At 37.9% G+C, this 12,737-nt stretch overlaps 1 protein-coding gene across 1 annotated transcript; it reads right to left on the bottom strand.

Annotated features, from left to right (window-relative positions):
• Positions 1 to 507: 507 nt before the first annotated feature.
• Positions 508 to 1,425, bottom strand: LOC130680408 (olfactory receptor 4P4-like). The gene has a single exon (XM_057490873.1). It carries the CDS (start codon positions 1,423 to 1,425, stop codon positions 508 to 510), a length of 918 nt encoding a protein of 305 aa, XP_057346856.1.
• Between the last annotated feature and the right edge of the window lie 11,312 nt (positions 1,426 to 12,737).

Below are 12,737 nucleotides of genomic sequence, written 5' to 3'. Positions count from 1 at the left end.
CTTATTGTACACCAGAGGGTGATCTTTCACCTTTCTGCTCTAATGTTGTTCTCTGACATGTACACTGTGCAACCCTTACTCAGCAGTCTTGGGATAACTATCAAGAATTAAACAAAGAACTACTAGGAAGGTAGGTTAGGGTATTTTTAAAGAATTTCTAGCACATGATAGATTCAGTTTTGTTTGGTGGGTATTTTAAACTGAGTCATAGCACTATGTTATTTTTCTATTTACATCTCTGTTTCAGGAAAGCTTAATGATACTAACCCATCTTTATTGAATATATCTTTTATAGTTGCCTGAAAGCAAATATATGCAAGTATTTCATATCAGTAGAATTTCTATTGAACTTTGAGTTCCTCCTCAGTCCTAATTAGCTAGTTAGTGAGTCCTAATAGCTAGTTATAAGAGATAGAGCATTATGCATTTTTAAAGTTTTGGGATGGAAAAGTCATATATTCCACAAGCTCTGTAGTGAAAATCAGTGATGTCCTTCTGTTTATTTCCTTACTTTGGTACACGGCACCACAGTGTCTTCATGGCATTCTTCATCTCCATGTTCCTGAGTGTGTAAATCAGAGGGTTGAGCATGGGAGCAATGATGGTGTAGAAAAGAGCAAACACTTTGTCTTCTGGGAGAGTAATGGCTGGTCTAATATAAATAAAGAGTAAAGGAGCAAAAAAAAGGACCACCACAGTGATGTGGGAACTGCACGTAGAAAGAGCTTTGCGGCGATTTTCTGCAGAGTAGGACCTGACTGTATGCAGGATCACAGCATAGGATACCAGCAAGACCACAAAAATAACCAGACCCATCACACCCGAATTGGCAATGACCAGGAGACCAATTCTCCTTGTGTCCATGCAGGCTAGTTTCAGCAAAGGATACACATCGCAGAAGTAGTGGTCTATCTCATTGGGACCACAGTAGGGTAAAAAGATGGCAAGAGTAAACTGACCAAAGGAATGGAGGAATCCTCCAGCACAGGAAGCGGCAATCAAGACATCACACCTCTGCCTGCTCATGATGACTGTGTAGTGCAGGGGCTTGCAGATGGCCACGTAGCGGTCATAGGCCATCCCTGTGAGGATAAAGACCTCTATGCCCCCAAAGAAGTGCATGGTAAAGAGCTGTGTCATGCAGCCATTGTAGGAAATGGTCTTCTTTTCTGCCAGCAAATCAATGATTAATTTTGGGGTCACAGTAGAAGTGTAGCAAAGGTCTGAGAGTGAGAGGTAAGTCAGGAAGAAATACATAGGCTGGTAAATAAGTTGACTGCAGGTGATTGAAATCATGACAAGCAGGTTTCCAATGAAAACTGCTATGTAACAAAATAAGAACAGTAAAAAACAGAGAACTTCTATCTCCTTTTTCTGAGAAAGTCCTAAAAGAATAAATTCTGTGATGTTATTCTTATTTCCCATGATCCAGGGCAGTTTGTAGCTACCTGAAATTAGAAACATTGTGAATTTTTGTTATATATATATTTAAATATGGTGATGCTTATCATTCCTTGAGTATGAGGCAGATTATAGTGAAAAGGGTTCAAATATTATATAAAGTAGAAATTTAATTTTTATTTAGGAAGGCTTTCCTGCTTATATTTTTATCATTTTCTTGAAAACATTACTGGTAAACTTCTTAGGTACCTGAAATGAAGACTAATATTGTAAAATACAGTATATTTATGTAACCATTCTATTAGCATGTATTATTGAACATGAGTGATAATTCACCTCTATGGAATTACAGAAATGGAATTTTTAGAGAAACAAAAAAATATCAGATATCTTTTTGCTTTTCTCACTGTTTATTATTGAGAAAAATAAACACAGAAATGAAACACTGAGTGAAAATACAAAAAGTGAAAATACATGAAGTATAGTATGTGGATAATGTTATACGTGAGGAATTACCTGCCATGGGTTCTATATAGAAAGGTAGTAAATAGAAAAATCAACATATGTATTTGAAACCATAAGGCATTTATACTTGGCCATAATCAGTTATATTTATGTTCTACTTAATTTATCAGTATACTTAATTTAGAACTGGATTACATTTTATAGTCAACCAAAAGGATAATAAAAGAAATATGATTATCTGTGTTTTTCAGAAGATTATCATCTCAAATGTATTTGACACTCATCAAGGCATCTGAGGATAATAATAGGTTTTGCTGGGATCTTAGAGTCTCACATTATACCTTACCCACTTGCATAAACCAGCTTTTTTCTAATCGATTTACACAAACTGTTCAACTCTTTTTAATCCATCATACTTAAACGGATGCTCCTTTCAGTTTCCACATTACTGGCACTGTATCTTCATTTCTTTTCTCTCTTTCATTCCCATTATTTTAACTCTCTTTCATTCTCATTACTTTTACTTCCTCCTCTTTCTTAATGCAGAATTAACACTATTAATGTCTCTTTGGTAACAGCTTTAAAGCTTTGACAAGTACATTTTTTATCAGTAGAATTTCAAGCACCTTCGATAGGCTAAGGAAGAACTATTGAGAAACAAGCTGTTGACCATTCCACCATATCACACAATAAATTTTTTAAAATTAAAGTACTATTGATATACAATATTATGAAGGTTTCACATGAGCAACATTAATGTTTCAACATTCACCCATATTATCAAGTCCCCCCAACCCTGACCCCATTGCAGTCACTATCAGCATAGTAAGTTGCTATAGAGACATCACTTGTCTTCTCTGTGCTGTACTGCCTTCCCCATGACTACCTATATTGTCATACCATAAATTCTTTATAAAACACTAAATATTAGTATTTAAAACATTTTATGTCAATTACACATAATATTGGCACCAAGATATTTACAGTTTATTTTCAAAATTCTAACACTTCCCTTCCCCTTTTTCCTTTCAGTGCAGTTACCATTCAAATTTGTATACATAAAGCTCTTAAATTAAGTAGGGTTTTTTTAAGAGAAAAAATGTAAATCTATTCAATGTATAAGAGTTAACATCAATCACTGCAAAATGACAGTTTGGTATCCTTACTACTGAAAAATGAAGAGGGGATATTCATACCAGTCAAATAAGCCTCCTCATTCAATTAAAAATTGCATTTTAGGATTTTTAAATTATTTGCAATGATTTAAAAGAATTCAGTGCTCAAAACCTTTTGACAAGGTGGTTTCACTGCTGAATTTTATCAAACATTTAGTGAAGACCTAATACCCATCCTCCTTACAGTTTTCAAAAAGTAGAAGAGTAGGGAAAACTCTCAAACACATTCTATGAGGCCAACATCACTCTAATACCAAAACAAGGCAAAGATACCACAATAAAAGAAAATTACAGACCAATATCCCCAATGAACATAGACGCAAAAATACTCAACATAATATTAGCAAACTGAATTCAAAAATACATCAAAAAATCATCCATCATGATCAAGTGAGATTCATCCCAGGAATACAAGGATAGTACAACATTCGAAAATCCATCAACATCATCCACCACATCAACAAAAAGGACAAAAACCACATGATCATCTTCATAAATGCTGAAAAAGCATTCGACAAAATTCAACATCCATCCATGATAAAAACTCTCAACAAAATGGGTATAGAGGCCAAATAACTCAACATAATAAAGGCCATATATGATAAACCCACAGCCAACACTATATTTAACAGTGAGAAGCTGAAAGCTTTCACTTTAAGATCAGGAACAAGACAAGGATGCCCACTCTCCTCACCTTATTCAACATAGTTCTGGAGGTCCTAGCTATGGCAATCAGACAACACAAAGAAATAAAAGGCATCCAGACTGGCAAGGGAGAAGTCAAACTGTCACTGTTTGCAGATGACAGGATATTGTACATAAAAAAACCCTAAAGAATCCACTCTAAAACCACTAGATATAATATCTGAATTCAGCAATGTTGCAGGATACAAAATTAATACACAGAAATCTGTTGCATTCCTATACACTAACAATGAACTCACAGAAAGAGAAATCAGGAAAACAATTCCATTCACAACTGCATCAAAAAGAATAAAATATCTAGGAATAAACCTAAACAAGCAAGTGAAAGATCTATAGAAGACACTCTTAAGAGAAATTAGAGAGGACTCTAATAAATGGAAATTCAGCCCATGCTCTTGGCTAGGAAGAATTAATATTGTCAAAATGGCCATCCTGCCTAAAACAATCTATAGATTCATTGCAATCCCTATCAAACTACCTACAGCATTCTTCAATGAACTAGAGCAAATAGTACTAAAATTCATATGGAACCACAAAAGAACCCCAATAGCCAAAGCAATCCTGAGAAGGAAGAATAAAGCAGGGAGAATTACGCTCCCTGACTTCAAGCTCTACTACAAAGCCACAGTAATCAAGACAATTTGGTACTGGTGCAAGAACAGACCCATAGACCAGTGTAACAGAATAGAAAGCCCAGATATAAACCCAAGCACATATGGTCAATTAATACACGATAAAGGAGCTATGGATATGCATTGGGGAAATGACAGACTCTTCAACAGCTGGTGTTGGCAAAACTGGACAGCCACATGTAAGAGAATGAAATTGGATTATTGTTTTACCCCATACACAAAAGTAAATTCAAAATGGGTCAAAGACCTGAATATAAATCATGAAACCATAAAACTCCTAGAAAAAAATATAGGCAAAAATCTCTTGTACATAAACATGAGCAACTTCTTTACAAACATATCTCCCTGGACAAGTTGAACAAAAGCAAAAATGAACAAGTGAGACTACATCAATCTAAAAACCTTCTGCACAGCAAAGGACAACATCAGTAGAACAAAAAGGCATCCTACAGTATGCATGACATATCTGATAAGGGGTTGACATCCAAATTATATAAAAAGCTCATGTACCTCAACAAACAAAAAGCAAATAAGCCAGTTAGAAAATGGGCAGATGATCTGAACAGACACTTCTCCAAAGAAGAAATTCAGATGACCAACAGGCACATGAAAAGGTGCTCCACATTGCTAATCATCAGAGAAATGCAAACTAAAACCATAATGAGATGTCACCTCATACCAGTTAGGATGGCCAACATCCAAAAGACAAACAACAAATGTTGGTGAGGATGTGAAAAAGGGGAACCCTCTTACACTGCTGGTGGGAATGTAAACTAGGTCAACCATTGTGGAAAGCTATATGGAGGTTCCTCAAAAAACTCAAAATAGAAATACCATTTGACCCAGGAATTCCACTTCTAGGAATTTATCCTAAGAATGCAGGAGCCCAGTTTGAAAAAGACATATGTACCCCTATGTTTATTGCAGCACTATTTACAATAGCCAAGAAATGGAAGTAACCTAAGTGTACATCAGTAGATGAATGGATAAAGAATATGTGGTATATGTACGCAATGGAATATTATTCAGTCATAAGAAGGAAACAAATCCTACCATTTGCAACAACATGAATGGAGCTAGAAGGTATTATGCTCAGTGAAATAAGCCAGGCAGAGAAAGACAACTATCAAATGGTTTCACTCATCTGTGGAGTATAAGAACAAGAAAAAACTGAAGGAACAAAACAGCAGCAGACTCACAGAACCCAAGAATGGACTAACAGTTACCAAAGGGAAAGGGACAGGAGAGGATGGATGGTAAGGGAGGAATAAAGGGGAAAAGGGGGCATTATGATTAGCACACATAATGTAGGGGGGATATGGGGAGGGTTGTACAACACAGAGAAGACAAGTAGTGATTCTATAGCATCTTACTACGCTGATGGACAGTGACTGTACTGGGGTATGTGGGGGGGACTTGATAATAGGGGCAGTCTAGTAACCGTAATGTTGTTCGAGTAATTGTACATTAATTAAATGTACATTAATTAATATTGTACATTAATAAAATGTACAGTAATTAAAAAATATAATTAATAAAATGATATTAAAATAAAAAAAAGAATTCAGTGCTCTAGCATCCCCAAAATTAAATCCTGTGATTTATTGAAAAGAACTATAACTTAAAATTTAAATTATAGTCTAGTCTTTACTTCATATTTAACTTGTTGCATGAGCTGATAGTAAGTAAGTTTTCTCACCACCACTGATAGTTTAAATTCTGCTTGATCTCATCCACAGGGCTTTGTGAGAATCTCTGTCAGGTAGTAGATCAAATTGCATTTGAAAAATACAGTACAAATGTTATTTGTTAAGTGTGTTTTCAGTCCAAAAGTGGAAAACTGATGGTATAATTAGGAATTACCAGGAAAATAAACATAGACTTTTTTTAATGGAGATTATTTTGTTTTAGAAATACTTGGGTATTTCAGACAAAACACAAAATTCTTTAAAAAAAAAATAGACACATAAATATACCCAATCCAGTTTATTAGAAAGATGGGAAAAAGTTGTGAAAAAGACCTATCATTTCATTTACTTTTTAAAACATAAAATCTACATTGTGTCTGACTCAAAACTATAATCTATGTTCCTGAATCACTTAAAATTATGATTTCCTCTATTTTCAAGTATTTCTGTAGAAAGCAAAGAAGGTATGGCTCCTATATATCTACAAGAATAATTTCATGCTTTCATATTTTTAAGAGATAATAATATCACCTTATCAATAGATACCCTGCAGAATACTAGACTATTTGTAAAAAAAAATCTCCTTCATAAAGCACCTCTTAACTCAATGGTTTTTTAATATGCTGCATCCCCTTTATGAGTTTCAATTTAACCAAAAGTAAACTGTGGGAGTTAAACCAGGTCTTTAAAGACCTCTTTTGGGCCTGACCTGTCCATGATTCTGACTTAAATTAAGAGGAGTCAGCAGCTGGTGTTGGTGGCTGGTTACCTTTCTCCCAAACTGTGGGTAAAATAGCATATTTCCAGAATCTCTTGCCTGGCATTAGTCCATCTCCAGAGCAACAGGGATTACGTGGGGGAGCGAGGGCATATCTGGACCAGAGAGGTTGGCTGAGGTTCCTTTTCTGCAGCCAGGTCATGAGAGACACAGGCGAGTGGAAGTGGACGACTGCTTGTAAACAGAAAAAGGGTTTCTCTCACTTCATTTCTCCTTTGACTATTTTGGCCTCAAAGGTAATTTGCCCCAGACTGGGAGCATATTTTCCCCAGAGTTACACAAACATATTAGAATAAACTTACAACCATAGCTTCACGTTATTGTCCCTTATCTCCTTTAAGGTCAGCTGATCCAATTGCACAATCACAGCAAAGTGGCCTTCCTCCCAGGAAGAGGCAGACCCTCCAGGCTCTCTCTCCTCTTGCTTGTATCCCTCATAACCTACTATTTTAAACACCCTAAACATCTTTCCTTTATGCAATCCAGGTACAAGGACATCTCCAGAGTCTATAGTTTAAACCTAAGTATTCTTCCCTTGATTGCTAAAGACTGTGCTGCCGGAGAACTGGACTTTGCCATTCCCTGTCAGCCCTTATTCAATCCTATCACTGTCCATTCAACTCCTACTCTTTCCCAATAGCACGATTAGTAGAGCCCACCACACAATGTATACTACAACTTTCTCAGTTTTTGGTAATTAGAACTACTTGGTTTCATATGCTTACCTGTTTTTGTCAGATTGTTAAATGCTTTAATGCCTCTCCAAGAAAATCTTGGTTAGTGTTAGGGCCAGTGCCTAGCTATCCTAAAGAAGCCAGTGCCTACTGGGAAAAATGAAACAAAACAAAACAAAGCAAAATTTTATGCATTTCAGACTTATGTTGAATCTTGAGTGTCTGGTTTTTGGACAAATTACATCTCCTTTCTGAACCTCACTTTTTTATCTCTCAAATAAGGAAAATAAAACTTATCTCCTGTTGATTTAAGAAAAGACTGATTAATTAATTATTCTTCACTATGTGTCAGGTATTGTGCTAGAAGGGCAAAAGCCTGAAATCACCTAAGCTTCACTGAAATTCTTATTTTGTAAGAAAATTCTAATTTTTCTGGTTCTTCCATAGTAAGACTATGGCTGGGTAAATAAATCATCAATAACTAGACAATACATTCATATTTTTTTATCAGTTTGATGACATCTGGTCTCATGTATTAAAATATTAATTCCATTTATTTCTTCTTTATATCCCCCACATTATATTTTGATCATTTTAAGTAATCAGTATGTATTTGCCAAATAAATGCCTACATTCACTTTCAAGTTTTGAAAGAATGCAAAGCAAGTTCATTTTAATTATATATCATTATTGTTTTATCATGTATTGGAGAGAGATAAAAATACAGAAGGTTTACAATCAAATTTACTTTAGAATGACAGAGAGAAGGAGACATCACCATTCAGAGCGGTCCTCCTGATTTCTACCAGTCTCCTGTTCGTCAGCATCATTTGGTGGTTTCATAAATCCCATCCCTGTAACCTTCCCCATTTCTTCATCTATTGGCTTATGATGGAGACTATATCCTTAAGTGTAGTCTTATATGTTAAAACTCGGGTCACTTTCCCCAAAACCCTGGTGGTCTCCTCCCTAGGTGGTCCACAAAATGTACAGAAAAAAAACTGAATTTTATTCTCCACCCTTCCACCCATCTGTAGGAATATTCAAATAATCACCATTAATATCCTATTGTAACAGAATAGAAAAGGTGATGTTTAAATAGAATAATAGAATAGATGACGTTTAAATACGGAAATCAGAAACACATACTACAAATTGACCCATTAAGACAAGTAACAGGAAGTAGGAATGGAGTCATTTGACACACTCTGTGTTTCTTGAGTTTTCCTTTCCAGATTTTCTGTCCTTCACTGATACAAACCACTCCCTTTCTGTTTTCTTCCCCTGAACTTTTCTCAAATCATGAAAAAAATATTTATTACTGCCATGTCTTTGAATTATTTTATTTAATTTATGCAGAAAGTATAAGTTATCATATATAGGTTATATAAAAATATAGAACCATATGAGTCATTCTATAACTGTTCATCAGGTATATGGAACAATAGTTTCAACTGTTTATTGTATATAAATTATGGCTAAAATTTTCCAATAAGTATTAGTCAAGCACAAATAATCATTAAATCGACACTTTATAAATATATTCTAAAACCATATTTTTTATTAATATAAGGACAGTGGTTAATTGTGGATTGGTAAAGTAAAATTTAATGTGACCAACTCACCAGATATTTGGCTTAAATCTAAGGTACATGCAATGATTCACAACTACCTTACTCACAATCAGTGAATAAATTCAATGACTATGTATTAATAAATCTCATACTGCAAACAAGTCTGAAGAATCCTGAAGATAAAATCCACCTGTTATCTAAGGTAAGGTGTCCAGCTTTTTTCTAAAGCAAATTCAAGAGTCTTTTCCCAGTTTTATTTTGATATTCAAGAGAAGAAGAAACTGGTATCTTCAGCATTTACGTTGGCAACTATTCTTTATCTCTCCTCAATAGCACATTTATTACATTCTCCAGGGAAATGAAAACAAAGACAATACATGGTTCCTGTATGATTTCCAAACAGCCTTACCTAGGAGATACTGTAATCTGCAGAACTGTATTGCAGTATCTCTGTGAGTTTGGAAATTCCCACTGGGATAATTTAAACAAGTGAACTTTTTTTTAGACTTTATTCCACAACCCCAAAATGATTCTATCAATCAAATCATATTTTTCATATGTATCTATAGAAACTAAGATCAGATCAGATTCTGTATTAACACTGGGAATAGTTTTTGGGAGATTCTGGTGACCTGAGACGTCGTGGTGCTCACACCTCAGAAAGCAGAGGAGCAGAGAGGACACTCAGTTTCAGGTCAAAGGAAAACACTAATATTGCCTCAGTTTAGTCTGTAGAGGATGCTGAATATTCCAGCATGCATCTACTATTGTCTAATAACAGCTTTAACAAGTTAACACACTCTGTTGTCCTTTCCTCTGAATGTCCTTGGCTGTTGATTTTTCTGCCAACAATTCTTCCAAGCCATCCGCCTTGCACACCTCATCCTTGTAATGGAAGATATTCCCAAGTCTTCTTTGTGATTATTTTTATTTTATAACTGAGTTCTCAGTAACCTTATCATTTATGACATTTTCTTCCAGATCCATAGACCACATTCCTCAATTTTGTTTATATATAAAATTTGGCATTTTAATAACTTTGAGTGCATAAATCACTGGCACTGATTACCTTTACAATGTCATACAACTATTACCACTATTTCCAAGATGTTTTCATTATCCCAAACCATACCCATTAAATGATAACTCCCCATCCTCCTTCTGTCTGCCACTGTATCTTCTAGTCTACTCTGTCTCTATGAATTTGCCTATTTTAGATGTTTCATTCAAGTGGAACCATACAACGTTTGTTATTTTGCGTATAACTCATTTCACTTAGTGTGGCTCTGGAGGAAGGGGGTTCCCTATGAATCCCGTGGAACCGAAGGAGATGGGTAGGGTCTGCTGGGGATTAAAGGTTGATTTCTTGTGGCTCAGTCTCTCTCCTGCTCTGCCCTCTACTCCGACCCCCAGCCGCTCGTCTCCCTCTGTCCCAGCACCCTCGGCCTCCTCTCGCTCAGCTCTGCTCCCCGGCTCTCTCTCCAGCCACAGCGCAATCCACCACCACACCCCCAACCACCCCTCTCCACGCACGCCTTCCTCCAGGAGCAACTCCATGGGCAGGTCCCTGGTGACTAGCAGGCACCTGACCAATTACATACCAGGAATGGAGGGGAGGAGAGAATGGCTGCTGCTCTCCACTCCATACCCCAGAGTGGCAATCGTGTGAAGGACCAGTGGCTCTGCTATAGTGAACATCGCAGGATGTCCACTGCCAGCCTTCCCACATGAAGGCAAACTATTCCTGACTTTCTTTTTCTATGTCAATAAAAAGAAAACATTAACAAGGTCCACAACATAACGATACATACCTAGTTCATGACTGAGGGCGTCTATAAGGGCTCCTATAGAGGGGACAGCAGCATGCAAAGGGGGTGTGACTTTATTCAATTCCCCATAATCCACGGTCATATGTCAAGAGCTGTCTGGATTTTTCACTGGCCACACCAGAGAATCAAAGGACTATAAGTAGGCTTTATGATGCCTTCTCCAACTCCTGTAGAGTTTCTTTAATTTCTTTATGTCCCCCAGGCAATTTATACTGCTTAGTATTTATCACCAGCTGAGGTACAGAGTTACAGGTGGGTGCTAGGCATGTCCCCTCAGAACTGCCTTTACTACACGTACCCTCAGTCTGAACTCACCTGCCATGGTCTGTAACCACAGGCCCTGCAGGATATCTACCCCCAAAATATATTCATAGATATTATAAATATACACAGTATACTCCTTTGTGGCTAAATGCACTATCCCCAGTGGGATTTGGGCTTTCCTCACTCTAATTGCCTTACCCCCATAGCCATCTATCAGAGCAGATGGCCCAGGAAATCACTCAGGGTTGCCATAAATCAGAGATCATTCAGCTCCTGTGTCCACCAGCACCAGGAAACATTGTACTTTTATAGGGGACCAATGAATTACTCATTCTACATGTGTCCTCCAGTCACCACCACATTCCCCAAGGTGGAGGCCTTGACCCCCACCTCAGTCTAACTCCAACTCTCAATTGTCCTCCTGTGGGGGTGAGAGCCCATGCATATCCTGAGTACTGTACCACAGGATGTCTTGCAGGGACACACACCACACATGGGGCTTTGTCTCTGGCATCCGTGTCCTGGACCTCAGTGGCTTGAACTGCTGCTCTGACTTTAATTGGTGCCACAGTTCTAAGAAGGTCCTATTGGGCTTTGCATTAATTTTTTTTTTCTTTCACTGTCCCCATCTTTATCAAATCAACCCACATCTGGGGCCTCGAGACCTTCATGGGGCCCTTTGCATCTCTCCTTTCTGTCTCAGCCTGTACTTCCTTCTGTGCTCTTAATATGCCAACCTCCCCAAGATCTGCTAAAGTATGAGTAGCCTAACTTATGGGTTGCCCCATGTGGGGAGCAAGAATAGACACTAGGGACCCAAAGAGACATGGAGGAGCTGGATAGAGTATCAAATTTTTCATTCCCACAGTGCACAACTCCTTATTGGGGTTCTAGGGGCCCATATTATAGATGCTATTTTTTCATGCCCAACTTCTGTAACCCCTGCTGGAGCTCTACATATGTTTTCCAGCTAGTACGTAAATATGGCAAATCACCCTGATTAGGCCAGACTGCCCTGATGGCTACTGTCAGCTAATCCAGAAGCACCTGATACCCTGGGGTGTGACAGGCACTTTACAACTGCTGCCAGAGGGGAGGGTGAATTGTCAGGGAAGCCAATCTACCCATTTTGGAGCCCATCATAACAGTTTTCCACCCCCATATCCCAGCGATGCAAAAGCCATGTAGCAGAGGTTCTGATGGCTTCTGCTGAAACTGGATGCTCATGTCCACCAGCTCATCCTGGGTATATGGATGGAGCATGGAGTGCTCCACAATCTGGGGAGGGGGAAGCTCTTCCCGCTGAGGGGCCCACAGTTGTTGCATTTTACTTTCTTAATTACAACCAGGCGGACCTTTAATACAGGAGAGGCTCGGGCCTTGGGCAGTGGTGTCAGGAAAACGGATTGGCCCCCGGCCCCACCCCATGATCCTCTCCCAACATCTCCTCTGTCATCTCTGGGGCTGAAGGCACCACTCTTTCCTCCCCCTCCCTCACAACTTTCTGTAACGTGGGTTCTCCTGCTGCCTCCTCCTTCACTGCTAACATATC

The sequence above is a fragment of the Manis pentadactyla genome, chromosome 13 (assembly GCF_030020395.1).
Source record: "Manis pentadactyla isolate mManPen7 chromosome 13, mManPen7.hap1, whole genome shotgun sequence".
NCBI classification, from domain to species: Eukaryota; Metazoa; Chordata; class Mammalia; order Pholidota; family Manidae; genus Manis; species Manis pentadactyla.
This window is presented reverse-complemented; position numbering and strand designations above follow the sequence as displayed.

Bases quoted from the DNA above. Each gene is read 5' to 3' on its own strand.
- LOC130680408 (XM_057490873.1), bottom strand. From the start codon at position 1,425: ATGGGAAATAAGAATAACATCACAGAATTTATTCTTTTAGGACTTTCT.